General features: G+C 39.8%; 1 protein-coding gene across 1 annotated transcript; it reads right to left on the bottom strand.

Moving 5' to 3' along the window:
* Positions 1–768: 768 nt before the first annotated feature.
* On the bottom strand, positions 769–27,436 carry LOC124866588 (semaphorin-7A-like). Its single transcript, XM_047362440.1, has 14 exons — positions 27,137–27,436; positions 24,608–24,735; positions 24,457–24,501; positions 24,274–24,366; positions 24,066–24,162; positions 23,573–23,680; positions 22,634–22,776; positions 22,352–22,530; positions 21,803–21,914; positions 20,474–20,660; positions 17,790–17,905; positions 17,470–17,615; positions 13,514–13,593; positions 769–1,348 (listed from the first exon to the last, which is right to left on the bottom strand). Exons 1-14 carry the CDS (start codon positions 27,228–27,230, stop codon positions 1,014–1,016), a joined length of 1,863 nt encoding a protein of 620 aa, XP_047218396.1. The 5' UTR covers positions 27,231–27,436; the 3' UTR covers positions 769–1,013.

Genomic DNA, 27,436 nt, shown 5'->3' on the forward strand with positions numbered 1-27,436 from the left:
AATATTCTGATTGGATTTGGCAGGATTGGATTGAAATTGTAATCCGACTGAGAGGGGTGGTTTACACCGATTGACAATCCGATCGACATGCATGCCTGTAGACGCTTGACAGGATCAAGTTATTCTGAATAAGGCAAGCTGACCTGAGTGCGCATGTGCCCCCCATGTTCCCCAAGAGAGTTTAGTAACGTGATTAGAAATGTGATTAGAACCTGGTGCAATTCCATCCTGGGCGCTCTGAAGACTAACGGGCGAATTGGTGCACTACTGCTTTGTTTGCAATTTTTTGCAAGACATAAGAAGTACTTCTGTTTTTTTTTCTTTTTTTGTGTGAAATTTACTAACTCTGCACATCTCAGTGGTTCTATTCTGAATAAAGGCATGTGCATATAAACGCACATCATGATCGGATTGATAGATGGAACTCGTACTCGTACTCTTCCGCTTATCTGGGACCGGGTCGCGGGGGCAGCAGACTCAGCAGAGACACCCAGACGTCCCTCTCTCCAGACACCTTCTCCAGCTCCTCCGGGGGAAGCCCAAGGCGTTCCCAGGCCAGCCGAGAGACGTAGTCCCTCCAGCGTGTCCTGGGCCGTCCCCTGGGCCTCCTCCCGGTGGGACGTGCTTGGAACACCTCCCGAGGATGGTGTCCAGGAGACATCCGGTATAGATGCTCGAGCCACCTCAACTGGCTCCTCTCGATGTGGAGGAGCAGCGGCTCTGCTCCGAGCCCCTCCCGGATGGCCAAGCTCCTCACCCTATCTCTAAGGGAGTGCCCGGCCACCCTACGGAGGAAGCTCATTTCAGCCGCTTGTATCCGGGATCTCGTTCTTTCGGTCATGACCCAAAGTTCATGGCCATAGGTGAGGGTAGGAACGTAGACCGACCGGTAAATAGATTGATAGATTGTGTGTCCATATAAACGGTGCAACCTGATTTTTGTTTTTTGTTTTTAGTCCGAATACATTTCAATCCCAGATTTTGTGCATGTAAACATAGCTAATGACTCAAAACTAAAACCAGATGCTTTTACCGAAGACAGCTACAACACACACCCAGACTGTTGGACCAAATGTCCGCCCTGCAGAGGTGATCCTTAGTTGGAACTGTGTCAGGACTTTTCGATAGCCCATTTCCTCTGACTCACATGTATACTCTCCCTCCTGTTTGGGAGTCATTCTGTCAATCAGAAGAATGCATTTGCTCTCCCTCAGGTTGCAGGAACTGGAGCCTTCAGGACTGTGCCAGGTGTACTGGGCATGATGAGATGATATTGGACATTGCAGGAAGTAGCTGGACTGAAAGGTAACAGTGACATCAGCATTCTTGGCTGCATGTCTTGCACTGCCTGAAAAAGAACACAAGAAGATCAGATTGCCATTAAGATGACTGCCTTTTTTGCTTTTTTTTCCTTATGCGATCTATTATTTATCTTGGAGCACAGCCTGTTTAGGGAGTTGCATCCTCTTTCAGGGTGGAGTGGACTAACAGGAGGAGTGAGAACAAGACATGTAGTGTATCCACAGTTGCTTTGTTTTAATTGTGTGGTCTTTTTACTTAGCATTTTACAGCTTTACATTGACTTGCAAAAGCATTCATGCCCTTTGTACATTGTCATATTTTGTCACATTACAACCATAAAGTCAGTCAATTAAGTCTCTTGCTCTCGGTGGAAGACACGTGTTTTCTCTCCCTGCTGATCCCTGCTTCTGCTTTTTGTCTGTGTTTTTCTCAGAGCCTCACTTTGCATATCCTCCAAACTTATAAATTATGGATTTGGTCAGCTGGTCTCTCAACGTACTTGATCAAAATATTTCGACGGGAAGACAGGGTAAAGGAGAAGCTTCTATTTGGATTCACAATTGAGACATACCAGTAAAACTCTTAAGGTGTTTGGAAATTCACAACTGCCTGAACCACAACATTTATTGTTTTTCTATACAATAAATGTCTGTCGCCCGAATGAGGCCTTGGCAACTTCTGCTAACTGACTATCGACAAAATATCTCCTGGATGTTATATAAACACGACGCTGTTCCCCAGCAGTCCCCTACCAGCTGTGTGCTGATAGGACTATGCGGCCGATTGTTAAAACTTCCACCTCTCTTCTCAAGGACAATGGCACTTCTATCAGTGTTGACAGTCTAATTCTTCCAAACACACTCAGTCTTATATATTCACATCTTCAAGATTTCACAGTACCTTTGCTAAATCTTTACTTATGTGTGTGTTGCTTACCCCTGGTGATGTTTTTTGTACTACTTCAGACTCTATTCTGCTAAGAATAGAGTCTGAAATATGATTTTTTTTCCTCCTCCTATCTTACTTTACCTGAATATGGGATTTCATTACTTTTCAAAGATTTTCAGATATCTCACAGGGATTACCAGTGAAAGCCAAATATTATTAGTATTTTAAAATTTGGACTAAAGGTGTTTTTACACCAATGACCCAGTTTCTTTAGTTTCAGCACAAGACACTTTCCATTACAATAGACTTTTAGATTGCTTAGAAGGATTCATAGACTTTTGGATTTCTCAGAAGGATTGTACAACTATTTCATACTAGTAAAAGCCAAACATTATTAGTATTTGAAAGTTTGGACAATAACTGTTGATCCAGTGATCCAGCTTATAGATTTTTAGACTATTAGAAAGATTGGATTAGCACCAGCTCTTACCAGTAAACTCCCAAGGATTACTAATGTCATTTGATTTGTTTTTCTGTTGTTGATTTTCCGTATCATTGTAATGTTTTTCCTTATGTACAGCGCCTTGAGTGCCTTGTTGCTGAAAAGCGCTATATAAATAAACTTGACTTGACTTAACCATAAACTTCAGTATATTTTATTAGGATTATACAGGATATACAAACACAAAGCAGAACATATTTATGAAGTTGAAGAAAAAAATTGTTATGGTTTGCACATATATTTACAATCTATTATTCTGATACAACCAAATAAAATACAGTGCCAACAACAGCATTTAGAAGTCAGCCTATAAGTAAATAGAAATCATTTAGTAATTTAATCCCAGTACACAACGATCAGCATCATGGTGACCAAGGAACACGCCAGACAGGTCAGGAATTGAGTTACAGCTGAGTGTAAAGAAGGGTTAGGTTATAAAACAATATCCAAAGCTTTGAATATCTCCTAGAACATTGTTCAGTCTGAAAAAAAGAATGGCACAATTTCAAACCTACCAAAACATGGCTGTCCACCTAGACTGACAGGCCTGGCAAGGTGAGCTTTAGCAAGAGAAGCAGTCAAGAGGCCCATGCTAGCTCTGGAGGAGCTGTTGAGATCTAAAGCTGAAAATATTACCCCAGGAGGGTTAAATTAAAATATTAGTATACAGTACAGACCAAATGTTTGGACACACTTTCTCATTCAAAGAGTTTTCTTTATTTTCATGACTATGAATATTGTAGCTTCACACTGAAGGCATCAAAACTATGAATTAACACATGTGGAATTATATACTGAACAAAAAAGTGTGAAACAACTGAAAATATGTCTTTTATTCTAGGTTCTTCAAAGTAGCCACCTTTTGCTTTGATTACTGCTACGCACACTTTTGGCATTCTGTTGATGAGCTTCAAGAGGTAGTCACCTGAAATGGATTTCACTTCACAGGTGTGCCCTGTCAGGTTTAATAAGTGGGATTTCAAGCCTTATAAATGGGTTTGGGACCATCAGTTGTGTTGTGCAGGAGGTGGATACAGTACACAGCTGATAGTCCTACTGAATAGACTGTTATAATTTGTATTATGGCAAGAAAAAAGCAGCTAAGTAAAGAAAAACAAGTGGCTATCATTACTTTAAGAAATGAAGGTCAGTCAGTCCGAACAATTGGGAAAACTTTGAAAGTGTCCCCAAGTGCAGTCGCAAAAACCATCAAGCGCTACAAAGTAACTGTCTCACGTGAGGACCGCCCCAGGAAAGGAAGACCAAGAGTCACCTCTGTTGCGGACGATAAGTTCATCCGAGTCACCAGCCTCAGAAATCGCAGGTTAACAGCAGCTCAGATTAGAGAACAGGTCAATGCCACACAGGGTTCTAGCAGCAGACACATCTCTAGAACAACTGTTAGGAGGAGACTGTGTGAATCAGGCCTTCATGGTAAAATAGCTGCTAGGAAACCACTGCTGAGGACAGGCAACAAGCAGAAGAGACTTGTTTGGGCCAAGTTTGAGATCTTTGGTTCCAACCACCATGTCTTTGTGCGGCGCAGAAGAGGTCAACGGATGGACTCTACATGCCTGGTTCCCACCATGAAGCATGGAGGAGGTGTGATGGTGTGGGGGTGCTTTGCTGGTGACGCTGTTGGGGATTTATTCAAAATTGAAGGCATACTGAACCAGCATGGCTACCACAGCATCTTGCAGCGGCATGCTATTCCATCCGGTTTGCGTTTAGTTGGACCATCATTAATTCTTCAACAGGACAATGACCCCAAACACACCTCCAGGCTGTGTAAGGGCTATTTGACCAAGAAGGAGAGTGATGGGTTGCTGCGCCAGATGACCTGGCCTCCACAGTCACCGGACCTGAACCCAATCGAGATGGTTTGGGGTGTGCTGGATGGACTGCAGGGTGAAGGCAGAAGGGCCAACAAGTGCTAAGCATCACTGGGAACTCCTTCAAGACTGTTGGAAAACCATTTCAGGTGACTACCTCTTGAAGCTCATCCACAGAATGCCAAGAGTGCGCGGAGCAGTAATCAAAGCAAAAGGTGGCTACTTTGAAGAACCTAGAATATAAGACATATTTTCAGTTGTTTCGCACTTTTTTGTTCAGTATATAATTCCACATGTGTTAATTCATAGTTTTGATGCCTTCAGTGTGAAGCTACAATATTCATAGTCATGAAAATAAAGAAAACTCTTTTAATGAGAAGGTGTGTCCAAACTTTTGGTCTGTACTGTATATTAATAATACTAAACATAGTAGCAGGTTGCACATTTCAGTGCGTTTGCCTGCTTAGTGCTGTAACATCTAGGCTTGCTGTATAACTTTTTTCATTTCCACTTATGTTACTATACTTGTTTTCTGTGAAAAAAGTAATAGCAAAATGGTCTCTACTTTGCATTCAGATGGCAATTCTGAGAAGACGGAGGCTAACTTTGTAATACGAAACACCACCTATTAAAGTATGGTTTTCTTATCAGACATGAGTCATGTTACTGTTAGGACATGTGACCAGGGAGTTGACTGACTGTGTACAGTGTACACAGCCAACCATAACAGCAGAAGTATCTGTCTCTGGGCTTCTGTTTACTGGTCTCAGTTTTATCCCACATTTCTTGTTCCTATAAGTTCTGTGTTCCGGTTGACACAATTTCCTGTTTTATTTAGACATCAATCTTTCTTCCTTTTTTTTTTGCCCTACTTTCAGTTTAAACATGTCTTTGTTAATTGCCTACCAGAGTTGCCTAATTCACTGATTACCCCCGGTGCATATTTTGCTTTCAGTAGTTCTAATGGTTTCCATTGTTGGCTATAGTGAATCAAATCTAGTCAGAGCCACATTCAGGTTTCTATTTTGTACTCTTGATAATTCACCTCCTACTTTGGAGGCAAGCAACTCCAGTCCTCTGGAGCCTTTGTCCGGTATGTTTTACATGTGTGCCTGCTACAAAAAATAAATAAATAAATAAATGAGGTGCATGAAATATTTCCATTAGCCTGTCTCAAAGTTATTCAAGGGCATGCAAATAACCCACTCATGTAAATCGGGTGTCTTCAAGGGGAGAAAAATGTGTAAATAAGCAACTTGATCAAAAACAAATTGGTTGGAAGGTATTTTTCCGAATCTTTAAAGCTGCCGGTACAGTTGGTGAGCAGCTCTGCTCACAAGAAGCTCTCTTAACACCACAAACTGTTAAGAGGATGAGAGATAAATTTATCTTGCTCAGGGCAGACACACGCTACACTTAGATATTCGAAGTCAAAACAGAGACCATTTTACAGAGACCATTTTGCCGTTATTTGTTTTTCAATTCAATTGAATTCAGTTTTTATTTATATAGCGCCAATTCACAACATACAGGTCCTTCTCAAAATATTAGCATATTGTGATAAAGTTCATTATTTTCCAAAATGTAATGATGAAAATGTAACATTCATATATTTTAGATTCATTGCACACTAACTGAAATATTTCAGGTCTTTTATTGTCTTAATACGAATGATTTTGGCATACAGCTCATGAAAACCCAAAATTCCTATCTCACAAAATTAGCATATTTCATCCGACCAATAAAAGAAAAGTGTTTTTAATACAAAAAACGTCAACCTTCAAATAATCATGTACAGTTATGCACTCAATACTTGGTCGGGAATCCTTTGGCAGAAATGACTGCTTCAATGCGGCGTGGCATGGAGGCAATCAGCCTGTGGCACTGCTGAGGTCTTATGGAGGCCCAGGATGCTTCAATAGCGGCCTTTAGCTCATCCAGAGTGTTGGGTCTTGAGTCTCTCAACGTTCTCTTCACAATATCCCACAGATTCTCTATGGGGTTCAGGTCAGGAGAGTTGGCAGGCCAATTGAGCACAGTGATACCATGGTCAGTAAACCATTTACCAGTGGTTTTGGCACTGTGAGCAGGTGCCAGGTCGTGCTGAAAAATGAAATCTTCATCTCCATAAAGCTTTTCAGCAGATGGAAGCATGAAGTGCTCCACAATCTCCTGATAGCTAGCTGCATTGACCCTGCCCTTGATAAAACACAGTGGACCAACACCAGCAGCTGACACGGCACCCCAGACCATCACTGACTGTGGGTACTTGACACTGGACTTCTGGCATTTTGGCATTTCCTTCTCTCCCAGTCTTCCTCCAGACTCTGGCACCTTGATTTCTGAATGACATGCAGAATTTGCTTTCATCCGAAAAAAGTACTTTGGACCACTGAGCAACAGTCCAGTGCTGCTTCTCTGTAGCCCAGGTCAGGCGCTTCTGCTGCTGTTTCTGGTTCAAAAGTGGCTTGACCTGGGGAATGCGGCACCTGTAGCCCATTTCCTGCACACGCCGGTGCACGGTGGCTCTGGATGTTTCTACTCCAGACTCAGTCCACTGCTTCCGCAGGTCCCCCAAGGTCTGGAATCGGCCCTTCTCCACAATCTTCCTCAGGGTCCGGTCACCTCTTCTCGTTGTGCAGCGTTTTCTGCCACACTTTTTCCTTCCCACAGACTTCCCACTGAGGTGCCTTGATACAGCACTCTGGGAACAGCCTATTCGTTCAGAAATTTCTTTCTGTGTCTTACCCTCTTGCTTGAGGGTGTCAATAGTGGCCTTCTGGACAGCAGTCAGGTCGGCAGTCTTACCCATGATTGGGGTTTTGAGTGATGAACCAGGCTGGGAGTTTTAAAGGCCTCAGGAATCTTTTGCAGGTGTTTAGAGTTAACTCGTTGATTCAGATGATTAGGTTCATATCTCGTTTAGAGACCCTTTTAATGATATGCTAATTTTGTGAGATAGGAATTTTGGGTTTTCATGAGCTGTATGCCAAAATCATCCGTATTAAGACAATAAAAGACCTGAAATATTTCAGTTAGTGTGCAATGAATCTAAAATATATGAATGTTAAATTTTCATCATTACATTATGGAAAATAATGAACTTTATCACAATATGCTAATATTTTGAGAAGGACCTGTAATTGTGGACGATTTGTGTCTCTTGCTTAGAGAGGTCATTGAGTTTATCTGTTTATGCTATGTTCTGAGCTTCAGCTGCTAACTGAAGTCAGAGGAGTTTGACTTGGAGCTGTCCTAAGGTTCATGTTGGGGGCCATGAACCTTAAGACACCTTGAGAAGGTTATTCAATGTAGCCACCTTTTGCTTTGATTACTGCTACGCACACTTTTGGCATTCTGTTGATGAGCTTCAAGAGGTAGTCACCTGAAATGGATTTCACTTCACAGGTGTGCCCTGTCAGGTTTAATAAGTGGGATTTCAAGCCTTATAAATGGGTTTGGGACCATCAGTTGTGTTGTGCAGGAGGTGGATACAGTACACAGCTGATAGTCCTACTGAATAGACTGTTATAATTTGTATTATGGCAAGAAAAAAGCAGCTAAGTAAAGAAAAACAAGTGGCTATCATTACTTTAAGAAATGAAGGTCAGTCAGTCCGAACAATTGGGAAAACTTTGAAAGTTTCCCCAAGTGCAGTCGCAAAAACCATCAAGCGCTACAAAGTAACTGTCTCACGTGAGGACCGCCCCAGGAAAGGAAGACCAAGAGTCACCTCTGTTGCGGACGATAAGTTCATCCGAGTCACCAGCCTCAGAAATCGCAGGTTAACAGCAGCTCAGATTAGAGAACAGGTCAATGCCACACAGGGTTCTAGCAGCAGACACATCTCTAGAACAACTGTTAGGAGGAGACTGTGTGAATCAGGCCTTCATGGTAAAATAGCTGCTAGGAAACCACTGCTGAGGACAGGCAACAAGCAGAAGAGACTTGTTTGGGCCAAGTTTGAGATCTTTGGTTCCAACCACCATGTCTTTGTGCGGCGCAGAAGAGGTCAACGGATGGACTCTACATGCCTGGTTCCCACCATGAAGCATGGAGGAGGTGTGATGGTGTGGGGGTGCTTTGCTGGTGACGCTGTTGGGGATTTATTCAAAATTGAAGGCATACTGAACCAGCATGGCTACCACAGCATCTTGCAGCGGCATGCTATTCCATCCGGTTTGCGTTTAGTTGGACCATCATTAATTCTTCAACAGGACAATGACCCCAAACACACCTCCAGGCTGTGTAAGGGCTATTTGACCAAGAAGGAGAGTGATGGGTTGCTGCGCCAGATGACCTGGCCTCCACAGTCGCCGGACCTGAACCCAATCGAGATGGTTTGGGGTGTGCTGGATGGACTGCAGGGTGAAGGCAGAAGGGCCAACAAGTGCTAAGCATCACTGGGAACTCCTTCAAGACTGTTGGAAAACCATTTCAGGTGACTACCTCTTGAAGCTCATCCACAGAATGCCAAGAGTGCGCGGAGCAGTAATCAAAGCAAAAGGTGGCTACTTTGAAGAACCTAGAATATAAGACATATTTTCAGTTGTTTCGCACTTTTTTGTTCAGTATATAATTCCACATGTGTTAATTCATAGTTTTGATGCCTTCAGTGTGAAGCTACAATATTCATAGTCATGAAAATAAAGAAAACTCTTTTAATGAGAAGGTGTGTCCAAACTTTTGGTCTGTACTGTATATTAATAATACTAAACATAGTAGCAGGTTGCACATTTCAGTGCGTTTGCCTGCTTAGTGCTGTAACATCTAGGCTTGCTGTATAACTTTTTTCATTTCCACTTATGTTACTATACTTGTTTTCTGTGAAAAAAGTAATAGCAAAATGGTCTCTACTTTGCATTCAGATGGCAATTCTGAGAAGACGGAGGCTAACTTTGTAATACGAAACACCACCTATTAAAGTATGGTTTTCTTATCAGACATGAGTCATGTTACTGTTAGGACATGTGACCAGGGAGTTGACTGACTGTGTACAGTGTACACAGCCAACCATAACAGCAGAAGTATCTGTCTCTGGGCTTCTGTTTACTGGTCTCAGTTTTATCCCACATTTCTTGTTCCTATAAGTTCTGTGTTCCGGTTGACACAATTTCCTGTTTTATTTAGACATCAATCTTTCTTCCTTTTTTTTTTGCCCTACTTTCAGTTTAAACATGTCTTTGTTAATTGCCTACCAGAGTTGCCTAATTCACTGATTACCCCCGGTGCATATTTTGCTTTCAGTAGTTCTAATGGTTTCCATTGTTGGCTATAGTGAATCAAATCTAGTCAGAGCCACATTCAGGTTTCTATTTTGTACTCTTGATAATTCACCTCCTACTTTGGAGGCAAGCAACTCCAGTCCTCTGGAGCCTTTGTCCGGTATGTTTTACATGTGTGCCTGCTACAAAAAATAAATAAATAAATAAATGAGGTGCATGAAATATTTCCATTAGCCTGTCTCAAAGTTATTCAAGGGCATGCAAATAACCCACTCATGTAAATCGGGTGTCTTCAAGGGGAGAAAAATGTGTAAATAAGCAACTTGATCAAAAACAAATTGGTTGGAAGGTATTTTTCCGAATCTTTAAAGCTGCTGGTACAGTTGGTGAGCAGCTCTGCTCACAAGAAGCTCTCTTAACACCACAAACTGTTAAGAGGATGAGAGATAAATTTATCTTGCTCAGGGCAGACACACGCTACACTTAGATATTCGAAGTCAAAACAGAGACCATTTTACAGAGACCATTTTGCCGTTATTTGTTTTTCAATTCAATTGAATTCAGTTTTTATTTATATAGCGCCAATTCACAACATACAGGTCCTTCTCAAAATATTAGCATATTGTGATAAAGTTCATTATTTTCCATAATGTAATGATGAAAATGTAACATTCATATATTTTAGATTCATTGCACACTAACTGAAATATTTCAGGTCTTTTATTGTCTTAATACGAATGATTGTGGCATACAGCTCATGAAAACCCAAAATTCCTATCTCACAAAATTAGCATATTTCATCCGACCAATAAAAGAAAAGTGTTTTTAATACAAAAAACGTCAACCTTCAAATAATCATGTACAGTTATGCACTCAATACTTGGTCGGGAATCCTTTGGCAGAAATGACTGCTTCAATGCGGCGTGGCATGGAGGCAATCAGCCTGTGGCACTGCTGAGGTCTTATGGAGGCCCAGGATGCTTCAATAGCGGCCTTTAGCTCATCCAGAGTGTTGGGTCTTGAGTCTCTCAACGTTCTCTTCACAATATCCCACAGATTCTCTATGGGGTTCAGGTCAGGAGAGTTGGCAGGCCAATTGAGCACAGTGATACCATGGTCAGTAAACCATTTACCAGTGGTTTTGGCACTGTGAGCAGGTGCCAGGTCGTGCTGAAAAATGAAATCTTCATCTCCATAAAGCTTTTCAGCAGATGGAAGCATGAAGTGCTCCACAATCTCCTGATAGCTAGCTGCATTGACCCTGCCCTTGATAAAACACAGTGGACCAACACCAGCAGCTGACACGGCACCCCAGACCATCACTGACTGTGGGTACTTGACACTGGACTTCTGGCATTTTGGCATTTCCTTCTCCCCAGTCTTCCTCCAGACTCTGGCACCTTGATTTCTGAATGACATGCAGAATTTGCTTTCATCCGAAAAAAGTACTTTGGACCACTGAGCAACAGTCCAGTGCTGCTTCTCTGTAGCCCGGGTCAGGCGCTTCTGCCGCTGTTTCTGGTTCAAAAGTGGCTTGACCTGGGGAATGCGGCACCTGTAGCCTATTTCCTGCACACGCCTGTGCACGGTGGCTCTGGATGTTTCTACTCCAGACTCAGTCCACTGCTTCCGCAGGTCCCCCAAGGTCTGGAATCGGCCCTTCTCCACAATCTTCCTCAGGGTCCGGTCACCTCTTCTCGTTGTGCAGCGTTTTCTGCCACACTTTTTCCTTCCCACAGACTTCCCACTGAGGTGCCTTGATACAGCACTCTGGGAACAGCCTATTCGTTCAGAAATTTCTTTCTGTGTCTTACCCTCTTGCTTGAGGGTGTCAATAGTGGCCTTCTGGACAGCAGTCAGGTCGGCAGTCTTACCCATGATTGGGGTTTTGAGTGATGAACCAGGCTGGGAGTTTTAAAGGCCTCAGGAATCTTTTGCAGGTGTTTAGAGGTAACTTGTTGATTCAGATGATTAGGTTCATAGCTCGTTTAGAGACCCTTTTAATGATATGCTAATTTTGTGAGATAGGAATTTTGGGTTTTCATGAGCTGTATGCCAAAATCATCCGTATTAAGACAATAAAAGACCTGAAATATTTCAGTTAGTGTGCAATGAATCTAAAATATATGAATGTTAAATTTTCATCATGACATTATGGAAAATAATGAACTTTATCACAATATGCTAATATTTTGAGAAGGACCTGTATGTTATTGCCCTCAAATTATTTCCCTCCACTGTGTTTGTCTGGAATAATGAGGAATTGAAAGTGGAACCGATTCTTTAAAGGTTGTTACAGCATTGTCTGATAATGCTCTACTTTAATGACATTTTCACAGAAAACAAGTATATTAACAAATGAACCAAAGAGGATTCCCTTAAGACAAAACCAGAACGATTACAAAAATAACAGTAGTTTTTCTTTTTGCAATAAAAGACAACTTGGAGGGAAACTGCTCTAAATGATGAATGGGCTTATTACTGGAGTCTAGCACTCGCTAAAGTTGAAACAGATATTTCAACCACTTTGCTTTGTATTATCAACACAACCTGTTTTTTTTTACCTAGTTAATTTCACATGAAACTCTCCAGACTGTTAAATGACTCAAACAACATGCCCTGTAAATTACTACTACAGCATGATAACAGTGTAGATAACCCAGTACTGGATCTCTATAATCAAAAAAAAAAAAAAAAAAAAACCCAAGCTGACAGAGGTTTACATCATTTAATCATTGCTTAGGAATGTTCAAGAATGATTCTGCACACGTTCGCAGTGGTCTCTCCAACTCCAGGAAACTTAAAGTTTATTTTCGGTTCCATGCGTAACAATAAAAGTTTTTTTTGTTTTGTTATTTTCTTCCAGTTTTTCATGGCGATAAGGGTGGCCTTTGATGCTATATGGATGTTGGGGGACAGCTTGTTATGAAGGAGGAGCTGCATAGCTAACTGCCCAGAGAGCAGCCCGGCTGACCAAGTTTGTAGCATTATGAGACCAGGAATCTGGCTAGAACCAAGAACCTGGGCAGCAGAACCGTTAGCCAGGCCCAGCATGGAGCTGACCTATGGGAAAAATAGCACTACCGCTGCTTTATCATGCTGATCTTCATCCGCTGGATAACAGGATGGATTAGTTACAGGTAGAAGTAGACATGAAGTATGTTTACCCACAACAATGCTGTGGATAGACAATAATGTTGAATCAGCACCATGCCATGACATATTAATGTTTTAATTCATGCAAAAGGATCCTCGACCAGTATGACCATGTACAGTACACGGTCATACTTCCAATAGCTCTGTGTTTGTTCACATACTTGTTAATGTTAGCTCACTGGTAGCTTTACTTTTCAAACTGACAAGCTGTGAGGCTGGCAATAAATCAACCAGCACACACCGCAATGCCAAATTACAGAAGTTGCTCCTGGCTGATCACATGAGCATAGATATGGGGAACCTTAAATAACCTAAGGCCGTATCCATTTGGATAAGTTCTGTTTTTTTTTAACAGCTTCTGGTTGAAGCTTGCTAAAAAAGAGAAATAACACTGTATTTTAACTTAAAACACCAATAGGCATATTTCTCAACTGTTTGTTTCTGACAAGTTAAATGAATTTAATGTTAAAATATTAAAAATACTTTTTTTAATGTGTCCACACCCCAGATCACTTGAACACAAAGCCTTGCTATTTTGTACATTTACACATGTCAGTTGTGTTAATAGTAAATAACACAGGGCAGTACCCTCCTAAATATGTCAGTACCTTCAGCTGAGAGTTGAAGTGTTGATCCTTGGTCTTCTGAGCAAATGGTGAGGTTCCCTCTGACCACATGAAATGTCCCACTGCAAAATATGTTATAGGACAAACTCACCATCTTTATTAAAGCAAATTGTAATGTACATGTTTCAGCTGCTGCTTTACACAAGGAGGTTGCTACTGTAGGTCACAATAATGTGCTTTAACAATATCTGTCCCCTAATGCTTTATGTTAATCATAGCCCTTCCTTGAGGTGGCAAACAGACTCAGTGGCTGAAAGTCAGCTCAAAGTTGTTAATAATCACAACTTCATCTAACACCCCCCCAGTCCCCTCCACCAGAGAGCTTGCCACAATCAGTTGCACCACATTTAATGAGTGCAGGTGTTCCTGTGTGGTTTCAGGGGGTCTCGCTCCATATATATACATAGACCGGAAATTACTATAGCTCCCCATGTTTGCACCATTGCAACAGTGCAAAGACTTCAGTTAAATTTTTGCTGTCTTACATCCAGCAGTTTAAAGAGCAAGAGGCAGCAAAGCTTGATTCTTACATGAACGTTCAAAGTATAAACTAAAGGAATGAAAAAATAACAATTTGTTTATTCTTAGTATGACATGAGTCACATGCAGTCACATTTTGTGGAAAACTCCAAGCTACCACATGATAAAAAAGGCCACAGTATTCATATGCCAGGAATGAATGTATTGCAATAAAAATCCCTTCGATCAGGAGTTGTTAATAGTGTGTACTTGAATAAAGTCAAGCGTTTGTTGGTTTTAGGCTTACATATTCTATAAGCCAATGGCTTATAGAATAAAAAGCATTGGACTGGATTTATCTGAACTGATTTTAGACCAAATTGGATTCCATTTACTTAGCTGTGATTTGGACCTGTTTGTGTTGTATTGTGTAATGTTTGTAACATTTGAAGTTTGTATATACAGGTCCTTCTCAAAATATTAGCATATTGTGATAAAGTTCATTATTTTCCATAATGTCATGATGAAAATTTAACATTCATATATTTAAGATTCATTGCACACTAACTGAAATATTTCAGGTCTTTTATTGTCTTAATACGGATGATTTTGGCATACAGCTCATGAAAACCCAAAATTCCTATCTCACAAAATTAGCATATTTCATCCGACCAATAAAAGAAAAGTGTTTTTAATACAAAAAACGTCAACCTTCAAATAATCATGTACAGTTATGCACTCAATACTTGGTCGGGAATCCTTTGGCAGAAATGACTGCTTCAATGCGGCGTGGCATGGAGGCAATCAGCCTGTGGCACTGCTGAGGTCTTATGGAGGCCCAGGATGCTTCGATAGCGGCCTTTAGCTCATCCAGAGTGTTGGGTCTTGAGTCTCTCAACGTTCTCTTCACAATATCCCACAGATTCTCTATGGGGTTCAGGTCAGGAGAGTTGGCAGGCCAATTGAGCACAGTGATACCATGGTCAGTAAACCATTTACCAGTGGTTTTGACACTGTGAGCAGGTGCCAGGTCGTGCTGAAAAATGAAATCTTCATCTCCATAAAGCTTTTCAGCAGATGGAAGCATGAAGTGCTCCAAAATCTCCTGATAGCTAACTGCATTGACCCTGCCCTTGACAAAACACAGTGGACCAACACCAGCAGCTGACACGGCACCCCAGAACATCACTGACAGTGGGTACTTGACACTGGACTTCTGGCATTTTGGCATTTCCTTCTCCCCAGTCTTCCTCCAGACTCTGGCACCTTGATTTCCAAATGACATGCAGAATTTGCTTTCATCCGAAAAAAGTACTTTGGACCACTGAGCAACAGTCCAGTGCTGCTTCTCTGTAGCCCGGGTCAGGCGCTTCTGCCGCTGTTTCTGGTTCAAAAGTGGCTTGACCTGGGGAATGCGGCACCTGTAGCCTATTTCCTGCACACGCCTGTGCACGGTGGCTCTGGATGTTTCTACTCCAGACTCAGTCCACTGCTTCTGCAGGTCCCCCAAGGCCTGGAATCGGCCCTTCTCCACAATCTTCCTCAGGGTCGGGTCACCTCTTCTTGTTGTGCAGCGTTTTCTGCCACACTTTTTCCTTCCCACAGACTTCCCACTGAGGTGCCTTGATACAGCACTCTGGGAACAGCCTATTCGTTCAGAAATTTCTTTCTGTGTCTTACCCTCTTGCTTGAGGGTGTCAATAGTGGCCTTCTGGACAGCAGTCAGGTCAGCAGTCTTACTCATGATTGGGGTTTTGAGTGATGAACCAGGCTGGGAGTTTTAAAGGCCTCAGGAATCTTTTGCAGGTGTTTAGAGTTAACTCGTTGATTCAGATGATTAGGTTCATAGCTCGTTTAGAGACCCTTTTAATGATATGCTAATTTTGTGAGATAGGAATTTTGGGTTTTCATGAGCTGTATGCCAAAATCATCCATATTAAGACAATAAAAGACCTGAAATATTTCAGTTAGTGTGCAATGAATCTAAAATATATGAATGTTAAATTTTCATCATGACATTATGGAAAATAATGAACTTTATCACAATATGCTAATATTTTGAGAAGGACCTGTACACACACAAATAACTGTAAAATTATTAGATACATTTCTGTTAAAAGCTTGGCATTTTATCCTGATATGAAATTATATGCCAATGTAATAACAGCAGTTAAACTTTGACTTCACCCAATCCCTCCCCATCATCATGCAGGAGGGGTGACTGCAGATGGTGATATTTAAGTGGGGGAAAGGTGACAAATGTAATGTGGGTTTTCCCCAGAGAAAAGGGTGTTGCAACAAGAACCACAGTGTTTTCTGAACAAACTGAAAACCATACCCAGTTCTTTGTTATTTACATTTTGAAACTTAGGTAAGCCATAGTAACCGATCTATGGAAACATGTTGAAAGTGAGGATGTTAAGAAAAGCCATGACGTACTGAAATCAGGAATAAGAGAAGTAAAATGTACCTGCCCTACCTTTATCTGTGCATGCTTTTATTGTTATTTCTGGTAGGTTCTGGATTTGTTTCACAAAATGTGTTGGTGATGAACACCAGAATTATACTGCCAGTGTTTGTCAAAACATTAAATCCTAGGGTCAGAAATCAGAGCCCATTCACATAAAAGACTGGATCTGTGCAAGCAGAAATTCGGCATGGTGTTAAAACAAAGCTTCCCCTGACAAACTGCACCCTTTTCAAGTCTGCTACACTGCATTTGAGTGGCAAACTTCAGGGTAGGTACAGAGTTGCATCTGCAAAGTGGTTCAAACAAAGTATATTACAAGAACTGACTAAATAAGAGCTAGATAATTTGTCATCATCACTGATGTTGAAATACTGTGCAAGAAGGATTCAGTTCAATGTGAATAACTGCTCCATGGAGCATGTGAGCATTGGTCTGATGGCACAATAACCATCATCTAAGCACACTGCAAAATGCAAGCTTGGACTCCTGTGAAATGTACACAGTACAATTTTTGAGTTTTAGGTGGGTCACGTGTCAAATTTGAATTGATGCAAAGTTATGGGATATGTAGAGCAGTTCTTTGAATGGTTATATTCATTAATTGCATAAGCAAAGCTCTGCAGCAATGGACATTGAAAACATGGAAGAAGTTCTACCTGCTGGTTAGTATACATGTTTGGTACCAATTACCACTTTTAAATCCTGCCACATGTGTACAGCTAATCGTCAGGCATCCAGTCTGATCTATTCATTTTTTAAGATGGAAACAACCACATGACAATCTCTGTAATATTGTCCTTGGTCAATAAAGTGCATATTTGGTAAAATACCTTTGTTTAAGGCAACAAAATATTTACTGTTCTGCTTGGGACTCTGTAGAGTTAATTAGCCATTGTCTTTGTTTACTTTCACTCCAAAAGACAAAGAGGCTTGTGGACCAGTAAACAATCTATCCAGTTGTTTTAGTATGGTCAGAGATCAGAAGTTTCATTAAGCCTTGAGGTCTTACTTTGTGTCAGAGGTACACTTGTTACTTTTCCAACTGCAGTATGGATCTCTGGACAGGACACAGTCTTGGCAGGTTTTTCCATACTGGTCACAGTTTTCCACATTAATTTGGACCAGCTCAGTTTTTGAGTTTACATACAGCTTTCTCTGTAACAAAAGTTTCACCAGACTTTTTATTAAAAAACAATCACCTGGAAAACAGTTATTTCTTTTCAATAGTCCTCTCAAAACTGTAATAATTTATAAATATTCTCTTCCAATAAATAGTTCTCGTGCTTTTAGTGACTGAAATAGTTGTGTGTGTGTTCAATTGTTACTCACAAAGGTAGGGTCAAGGATGACACTGAGGATGTGGGTAGAGTGGTCAAAAGGTTGATACTCAGCGATGATGAAAGAATGATTTTCCAAGTGTAATGCCTTGTGAATAATACCGTTACCTATTTTAATGGCAAAAGAGAAAGGTGATACATACATGCCATCACACCCACTAGTTATTATTTCCTTATGGCCTGAACTAATCTTAACATTTGACTTCAATGTTCTTTAACACTTCCCCTTCACAAAATTGCAAAACCATCGTGAAAACACCCAAAGGTACATCAGATCCATTATTTTGCAATTTAAGAAATAACCTGAGTGAACCAAACTACTGCACATGTCGTGAGGAACAACATGTTGATAGGCAAGGATAAAAGAAGAGAATGAACAAATGAAAAGAATGTACAGCCATATTCTTTGAATTAGAGTATGTGTCCCGATGAGCCTCGCTTGTCAAATCAGAAGTACCTTCTGAAAATAACCTTTAAGCGGGTATTTACCACGCTTTTTGTTAGGCCCACATGACTTTATAAAAATTTTGTTATTGGTCTGTCATATATGTATGTGTGTATATATATATAAGTATATATATATATATATATATATATATATATATATATATATATATATATATATATATACATATATATATATAGATATACATATCTATATATATATATATATTGCTTGTAATACTCAGTACAGCTATTATTTACTGATTGTGGTCATTATGGCACCTCACCCACCCCCTCGATGGTCACCTCTGCCCTAATGCCACATAGCCGATTAGACTCTGCTCAGATATTTAAAGAAGTTACACATGAGCAATATAGCAGTTGATTTTTTGAGTTGGCTCAAATGAGTATTTGTGTGTCACGGATCTAACAATAGAGCCAAAAGCAAGCATAAATGTTGGATCCCTGTTTTTTTTTTTTAAATGGTACTTTAACTTTAATTTAAAGCCAGGAAATCAACCAAACATCCATAAAAAGACATTACATAAAACAAATCAAATAATATGTATGTTTTTCCTAACATACATAAACATATAGTTTATGTATGTTAGTAAAAATACAGTATTTGAATCCCTACAACCCAGCCAACATTCTGGTTCATATTACCTGGTTTTGTGACACTGTGTCACACAACCAATCAATACAAAGCTAGGCTTTGTGGTCCTATGCTATGGAGCTCCTGATCTTGCTATGCATATAAAGCACACCTGTTGACTGAATCATATCTTCTATTCCAACATCTACACTACAGTGAAAAGACACAAGAGGTATCAAAGGACATCGTGCACAAGAAAGTAGACCTTCACAAGGCTGGAATGGATTTGAAGACCATCAGCAAAAGCTTGGTGAGAAGGTGTCAACTGTTGGTGCAAATATACATAAAAAGACAAAAATCAAATGCCCCATACTGGAGCTCTGTGTAAGATTGTGCCTCATGAAGTGATGATCACGAAAAAGGTTATGGATCAGCCCACAAGTACACAGGAAGAGAATATTAATGATCTGAAGGCAGTTGAGACCACAGTAATCAGAAACACCATTGGTAACACTACACCTTTAAGGCCACTTTGAAGAACATTTGCTATAAAGGGTAGATGTACAGATCAATCTTAAGTTTGCCAGGGAAAATCTAAATAACACAGAGAAGGCTTAATAGAAAATGCCATGGTCAAAAGAGACCAAAATGGAGTTGCTTGACATCAACTTAATCCTCTGGGTTAAGAGAAAGAGAAATGTTGGGTGTAACAGCATCCAAACAATCAAGCACAGAGGTGGAAGCAACATTATTTGGATTGTTCAGGGCAAAACAACTGCACTGAGATGCCAATGGATGATGCCATTTACCCTAACATCTTAGATGAGAATCTTCCTCCCTTTGCCAGAACACTGAAGATGGGCCTGGTTGGGTGTTCCAGCATTTCCCTGCTCCAAAACATGCCCTCAAGACAACAAACTAGTGGCTGAAGAAGATTCAAATTAAGACCAGCCTAGCCTAGCCAGCCACCAGACCTAAGTCGTATAGAAAATCTAAGGGACCTAAAGTATTTAAATAGTTTATGTACACAGAGGTCAGCCAAAATCCTTTCAGACAACAAATGTGCTAGACACCATGAGTGGTTTCATTTCAATTGGGAGTTTCTTTATAACTGAGCAAGTTTGCAAAAAAACAGGAAGCGATCTGACCTTTGTTTTCCTTAGAGTAAAAGCAAAAGAAACTAATCCCAGAAAGAGTTGGTCATACAAGTCAAATGCACCTTTGTTCCTATATATAGGAGTGTATCATCATGATGTGGAGTCATCAAGGCCAAAGTGGGAATATGTGTGCAATCTCACATTCCACACATCATTTTAGGTCAAACTACAACTGCTATTACTAGACAAGTGCATGACTGTCAACCTGAAACCAATAAAGGGGAGTTGTACCAGTGAACAGAAAACTTCCAAGATGTAAGACAGAAATTTTCAGCGTAGTTGAAATTGATCAATTTTATGAAATGGGAGTGGTTAGTACCACATTCATCTCTATAGCTCAGCCTAACTCTATTATGTTTTGTTGATTGACTTATCTGGACTTTTTAAACCTACAAAATCCCCAAATGGTTATGAGTGCACTTTAAGGTTGTTTAAAAGCTTGGCCTCTTTTAAAAACTAATTTAGGAAACTTCTACTTACTTAGAGAGAGGAACATGACTGTGTGTGGATTGCCCCGGAAAGCATGAACATAGATTCCCGTGTAGTTGAGGTGCTTAAAGAGAACTGGCCCAAACTTTTTCTCTGGCAGCACCCACTCCTTCATCTCTGAAACCTTTTCGATCTCCATCAGGACCTCTGGAACAATCTTGGTGCTGTCAGGAACACACTGAATACACAACGTTCATACTTTAGAAAAATCATGCACCATCATGGCTTCTCCTTAAAGCATGCTTCCGTGAGGTTCTGTTAAGCTTTTTGTTACCATATCTAGAATAATACCAAAGTATTTGCAATTGGAATAATTGTCAGAAAATTTGAATACATTTGAATATCATCAAAAAGTGGATATCATTAACTACACAGAGTGATGTAATTCATCAGTCATTTAATGTGGTAATTTTGAAAATTATGTCTTTCAGCTAATGAAAACCCAAAATCAAAAAACATCAGAACGTTGGAATATTACTTAAGACACTAAAAGAGGAAGCATGAAGAGAGGTAAAATTTCCTAGAGGATGGTTGTGCTGATTTAAGACATGATAAAACATAGTGACTATCAAAACCTCACATTTGACCCACAGCAACTTGAATTCTGTGCCTCTACACTATCCGTCTACACTGTGTGACACTGATATCCAAATGAAGTGCAAAATGTACTTTCATCTGAAAAGTGAACTTCGGACCATTGCACGGTGGTCCAATCCTTGTTCTGGTTATGCAAGATCAGATGCTTCTGATATTGTTTCTGGTTCTGGAGTTGAGTTAACTCAAGGAATAAAACAGTTGTATCCCATGTCCTGGATATATCTGTATGTGATGAATCTTGAAGCACTGACTCCAGCTGTGGTCCACACCTTGCAAATCTTCCTCAGACACCTAAAACAGAATTCACTTTACAATCCTCTCAAGGCTGCAGTTATCCCTGTTGCTGGTGAACCTTTTTCTACCACGTTTTCCTTCCACTCGATTTTCTAATAATGTGCTTGGCTACAACACCCTGAATGAACAGCTTCTTGAGCAATGACCATCTACTGGACAATTGTCAAGTCAGCAGTCTTTCTTGTGATAGTGTAGGCCATACCATACCATTTCTGCATTAAATCTTTTTTTGTTATGTTTCAAACACTTGAAACACTTCAAACACTTGAAATATATTACTCTCTATGTAATGGAGCCATACAATATATGTGTCACTTTTTGAATTTAATTACCAAACATTTTTGACAATATTAAAGTTGAGATCAACTTGAGATATGCCTGCACACAAGATGTTGCATTTGTTATTACAGATTGGTTTCACTTATATACCTTTTTTCTCTGCTTATCCACATCATCGTCCACCTTTGAACCAGAGAAGGGGGAGGTGGTGAAAATGTTGTCAATGTCTCCTATTGTGTAGACGCACACAGCACTTATGCCCCTGCGTAAAAACATGACAGTCAGTAGAGTTACACAGGGACACCCGATGCAAGACGAAACTTCACAAAGGTTAAAAAGGATTGCAGAACTGAATGTGGTTCAGAAACTGAAAATTCAACTGTGCACAAATGGAACAATTGCTATTAAAAACATGTAAAGCACATAGATGATGTTCGGTAAGGGAACGTCTGTTGCTTTAACACAGAAGTCACATTTACTTCAGTAAAAACAACGATTTGATGATTGTATTTGGTTTGTTCATGACTGTTTACTAAAAATACACAGCACATTATTTGACTTAAGTTCATTGCTAAACGTTTGCCGTTTAAATTGACGTGATGTATCTGATTTCAGTTGACACAAGGATATGAGTATTTCATTTCAGCCATGTCCTACAATGTGTCTCCCCCTGCATGTTCTTGCACATTGACATCTTACCATTCATTTCTGAACAGTGCGTAAACTCTGGTATCCTGCCAACGGTCTGAGTGCACAGTAGCCACATCTACCAGCTCTGAGAAATGCTGTTTTCCATCTGGGTGACCACAATAGAGCCTCGCATTCATCAGTGATGTCCAAATTAACTGCAGCTTCTTCTTGGGACCCCCAGCATCTGCCTTGAATCAGCAGCCAGAAACATAATCATTCATCCTGATCCAGATTGTGATATTTGTAAGCAGTGAATCTGATTACAGTATTTTCTCATTCTGAGGATCTTACCATGCAAACTTGGCTGACATAGGGGAGCCACATTTCACTGTCCAGCCGAGTGTCTTTGTTTTTTTCCTTATAGAAAGCATAAACTTTGTTCTGTGATGCATCGTGTTTTCTTCTGCTGAGGACCAACCCCACATAGTACTGCTCTACGGACAGAAGTGAATATAGACTTTGTTTAAATTAAAAGACAACTTCTCCACATGTTATCATGTTACAATCACCAATTTCAATATGTTTTATTGGGATTTTATGTGACTGCCTAGTACAAAACATACAACATAATTGTGAACTGTATGAAAAAGGATGCAAAGGTTTCAAATATAAAAACAAAACAAAAATGTCAGATGCATATAGTCAATCACCATATTATAGAACAATGTCTTGTAATTAAAGCTACTGGTCTTTTGGAGTTTGTCTACCAGATTTGCACATATAGAGACAACATTTTTGCCCAGTCTTGTGTGTAAGATCAATCAGATTGGATAGAGAGCATATATGAAAAGGATTTTATAAGTTTCCCAATGAATTCACAATTGGTTTTAGGTTTGAACTTTGACTAGAGCATTCTACCACATGAATATGTTTGATCTAAATATAGTTTGATCTAAATAATTATATTGTAGCTCTGGTTGAAGGGTTGGGATTGTTGTCCTGGTGAAGAATGGACCTCAAGTCTTTTGGAGCTAAGATACTAAGATTAAATGACATACAGCCGACTCTATTTAGTAATTGGTTTCATTGTATTGTATTTAGAGGTATCTTGTTAAAGGGGTTAAATATGAAGGCAATTTTGAAAATCATTTATCATTTTCCTTTCATTTCATATTTACTTGTTCTGTGTTAATCTAAGCTCATAAAACTTCTAATATAATACACTGAATGTTGTAGATCTTATATGTGAAGTTTAAGTACTACAACTACTTTTGTACTGTATGTAAATACCTTTATTATGGATGGGTGGTGTCACTCTTTTACTTCCAAACTTGTGGATGCCAACGTGCTCTTGAGCTCCAGAGTATGTAAGATAGAGATCTGTACTGTTCTCAGTTTCTGGGAGAAATAGGTGCACATTATAGGTCAGATTTAAATTGGAGGTATCAACTGAGAAATATTATGAAGCAGTATTTTGTTATTACATAGTAGTATATAGTAGTATACTACTATATTATATATAAGTATATAATACACTAGTATTTTAGAGTAGTAGCACAGCAAAAGAGAATACCATCAGAACCAAGCTAAGAGAAGCAGGTAGGTAATTTCGATAAGTACAAAGATGTTGATCAAATACAGCTCTTGGATGAATGAGGAGAATAAATGCAGTTGTAAGAGATTAAATCTGCCAACATGGGTAAAAAACCCATAAAGCAAAAAGCAGAAACAGATCAGCAAAGGAAAAACGACTGATTTGTAAAAAAAAACCCAAAAAGCTCACCAACAAGAAGGGAATGTTCACCTTCCTTTATAACAAATTCCCTTACATTATCAATTTTAGCAGTGGGGACACATGTGAGTGACTCCTTTGATAAATCCTGTAAAAAAGGAGAAGGTGAGCTTCACCTGTTGTAAGCAATTTTGCATGATGGTTTACAGTAAAGCAAGTGCGTGTCAACCGTTCTTTCAACACTTCAGCAGTTTCCTACCATTTCACAGCACTCTGTTCTCGTGCTGCTGGTTTGACACACAAACAGCAGCTTTCCTTCCTTCTTCTGAATGACCACTGTGATGTTGCAAACCTAAATGATAAAAATAATATATTTTCTTTAAAACTGTTGGGCCGATACCAGATCATACCGACTTTGCTGTAGTGATTTTATGAAGCTCACATTGTTGGGGCATTCCTTCCACACCACCTTCTTTTCTTTAGGGACCTGTGTAGAAGCATATGGGACTCTTACTCTGCTTCTAATAAAATCTTAATGATCGTATAGTATTCGAACTGTTCAAGTTTTATTAAGATGTAAATGCACTAACTACCTTCTCAGTGTATGTAAAGTTGTAGAAATCCAGGTGATTCTTTTTAACAGATATAACAACATCCCGTTGTCCTTCCAGGGAAATCAGCAGACTTTGTTCATGTAATGTAAACCTTTTAAATGCAGACTCTGTAGTTAAGGACAGGTAGGGGAAAATGTCAGCCTTGGTATATATCTGAATCCACAGTGATCTACTTTATTGTCTATTTTAAATTAAAATATGTTACAAAGTTTAACAAGAAGACCAGGAAACTACAAACCAGGCTTTTGATGTGGAATGAATATAAAGAACATCAGTGGGACCCTTTGTGGGGTTCCTTGAGACGACATTGTTGTAAATAAGCGCCATTTAACTAAATAATCTGAACTGAAACTATCTGTGTAGTTATGCTGCTATGGGCTTAGGCTGCTGGAGGACATAATGACCACTTTCACCCTCTTCACTACATTCTCACACTACTCTCCAATTTTGCATTATTTGCTGTTATTTCCTCGTTTAACTTTGTTCTCTCTCTTTTCTCTTCCTAGAAGCTACACCTGGCCTGACTCTGTGTCCTCTGTGACACCTTTCTGGAGAAGGGAATCGTCCGAACTTCTGCTGGCAACAACTTAATGCTTACCCTCTACCAATGATCCACATGGCCCTGTCTTTTAGTGTTTAACCTTTCTCTCTCCTAGACATGGCAATTGACTGAGCTTTTACTGTGACTAACTCTATGTGCTCTCTTTCAGACTCTAACCTTGAAAACTGGCTCAGAGTTTATCTGTTCTTTCTTTCTAGGTGAAACGACTAAAGGAGCTACATCCATCAACATTTACTTTTCCTTCCCATAGAAAGGACTCCTGGATCAGTGCTTCTTTGTTCTCTTTGTGTCTCTGCTCTGTTCTCTCTAAACCCCAGTCGGTCGTGGCAGATGGTCGCTCACACTGAACCTGTGTTCTGCTGGAGGTTTCTTCCTGTTAAAAGGGAGTTTTTCCTCTCCACTGTCGCTACATGCATGCTCAGTATGAGGGATTGCTGCAAAGTCAACGCCAGTGACTGTCCACTGTCTCTACATGCTCATCTGGGAGGAGGGAATGCTGCAAGTCACTGACTGGATGCAATCTGCTGGGTTTCCTTAGACAGAAAAACTTTTTATCCAATTTGAATAAATAACTAACTCCGACTTCACTGTTCAATGATTAGGATTAATTGGAATGTATGTATCTGACTGTTGTGAAGTGCCTTGAGACAACATGTGTTGTGAATTGGCGCTATGTAAATAAAATTGAATTGAATTGAAAAATCAAAGCTTTTTTATATACAGCAGCTACATAATTCCTCAAATCTGCTGGCTCTTTTCACATGTGATCATGAGTTTTGTTTTACTGTGAACTTTTGACACACACTAGAAAGGTCACTATTTAATCACAAGTTTGTCATCATATGACACACTTCTTCAGACACAGGAAAGGCTACTGAATAAACAACATAAACTACAGCACTAGATCTGTTGATGTTCACCTCACATTCGCCAATTATGTTTGACTAAAGCTGAATTTATTCTTTTTCTTATTATTGCAAAAACAAACTCATTCACAATCATAAATGCAGTGCCTAGCAAACGTTTTTGGGTGCACATCTTTTTCGGTCCCCTTTAATCTGATACCCTTTACTAAAATGTCATGCAACCAGTTGCCTTATGAAGCCACCTAAATAATAGAGTCAGTCTATTATAAATTATTGTTGTTCTATGATCATTTGTTCAAGAAGCATGCTGTAGACCAAAGAGCACACCAGACTGATCAGGGCTAAAGTTGTGGAGGGAAAGCAGGGTTAGGTTATGAAACAGTATCCCAAGATGTAAACGTCTTAATCCAAGCTCGGAACATCACATATTACACTGTTCAATCCATCATCTGAGTAGATATGCACTCCATAAGTCTAGCAATTATTTAAGAGTGGCAAGAAGAAATAATTGGTAAAAGAACGTCCCAAGAGCAGTTTGCCAAGTCATGCAGATGACACAAGGACATGTTGAAGATGCTCAACTCAGATGAGACCAAAACAGAACTTTTGGCCTCAAGGTAAAACGCTATGTGTAGTGGACGCTATACAACAGCCTGCACATACCTCCCCTATGGTTAAACAGGGTGATGGCGCGGCATCATGCTGTGGGGATGCTTTTCTTTAGCAGAGAGAGGCAAGCTAATGAGAGTTGATGGTAACATGGCTGAAGCTAAAGAGGGGACAATCATGGAAGAAAACCTGTTAGAGTTACAAAAGACTTTGTTTAACTTTTAGCAACATCAAAAATGATGTTTAAAAATGCCCTCAATTCCAGTTTTAATGCGTTTGAGGTAATTTTCACAAAAAAGTTGGCAGACATTTCTGTCTTCAGATGTGAAAAGCTGGTTGGGACAGCTGTAATTTCGTTGTTACTGTAGCACAATGTGTTTTTCCCAAAGTATTGGATAATGCCAATGCATCGATATTGATATTCCTTTATTTTAGGCTATATAACGGGAAAAAGAGAGACGTATCTCTTACCTTTGTATGTGAACACCAGCCTTGGTATATGCGAGTTGGCTTCAGTCAAACAAACGCATAAACAAAATAAATTCAGCAGCAGTAAAGGGGACATTTTATCTAAGCAAACGAGTTAACTAGTAAAAAAAAAAAAACACCCAGTCTGCTCTGGCAGTAGTGGGCGGATCGATGCAAAATATAATAATATAAATACCAAGTCGGATATATACTTGCGTGGTGAGATCTATACTTTAGTTTCAGAATCTTTTCTATATATCCAGCAAATTACCACCATTGCTCCACAAAGCTAAATGTGTTGTC

This window comes from Girardinichthys multiradiatus, chromosome 4, assembly GCF_021462225.1.
Source record: "Girardinichthys multiradiatus isolate DD_20200921_A chromosome 4, DD_fGirMul_XY1, whole genome shotgun sequence".
In the NCBI taxonomy this organism is placed as follows: Eukaryota; Metazoa; Chordata; class Actinopteri; order Cyprinodontiformes; family Goodeidae; genus Girardinichthys; species Girardinichthys multiradiatus.

Coding starts and splice junctions, on each gene's coding strand:
- LOC124866588 (XM_047362440.1), bottom strand. CDS start 27,230: ATGTCCCCTTTACTGCTGCTGAATTTATTTTGTTTATGCGTTTGTTTG. Junction 17,906..20,473: donor AGTCATGTTCCTCTCTCTAA/GTAAGTAGAAGT, acceptor CCATTAAAATAG/GTAACGGTATTATTCACAAG. Junction 17,616..17,789: donor TCATCCTTGACCCTACCTTT/GTGAGTAACAAT, acceptor CTTTTGTTACAG/AGAAAGCTGTATGTAAACTC.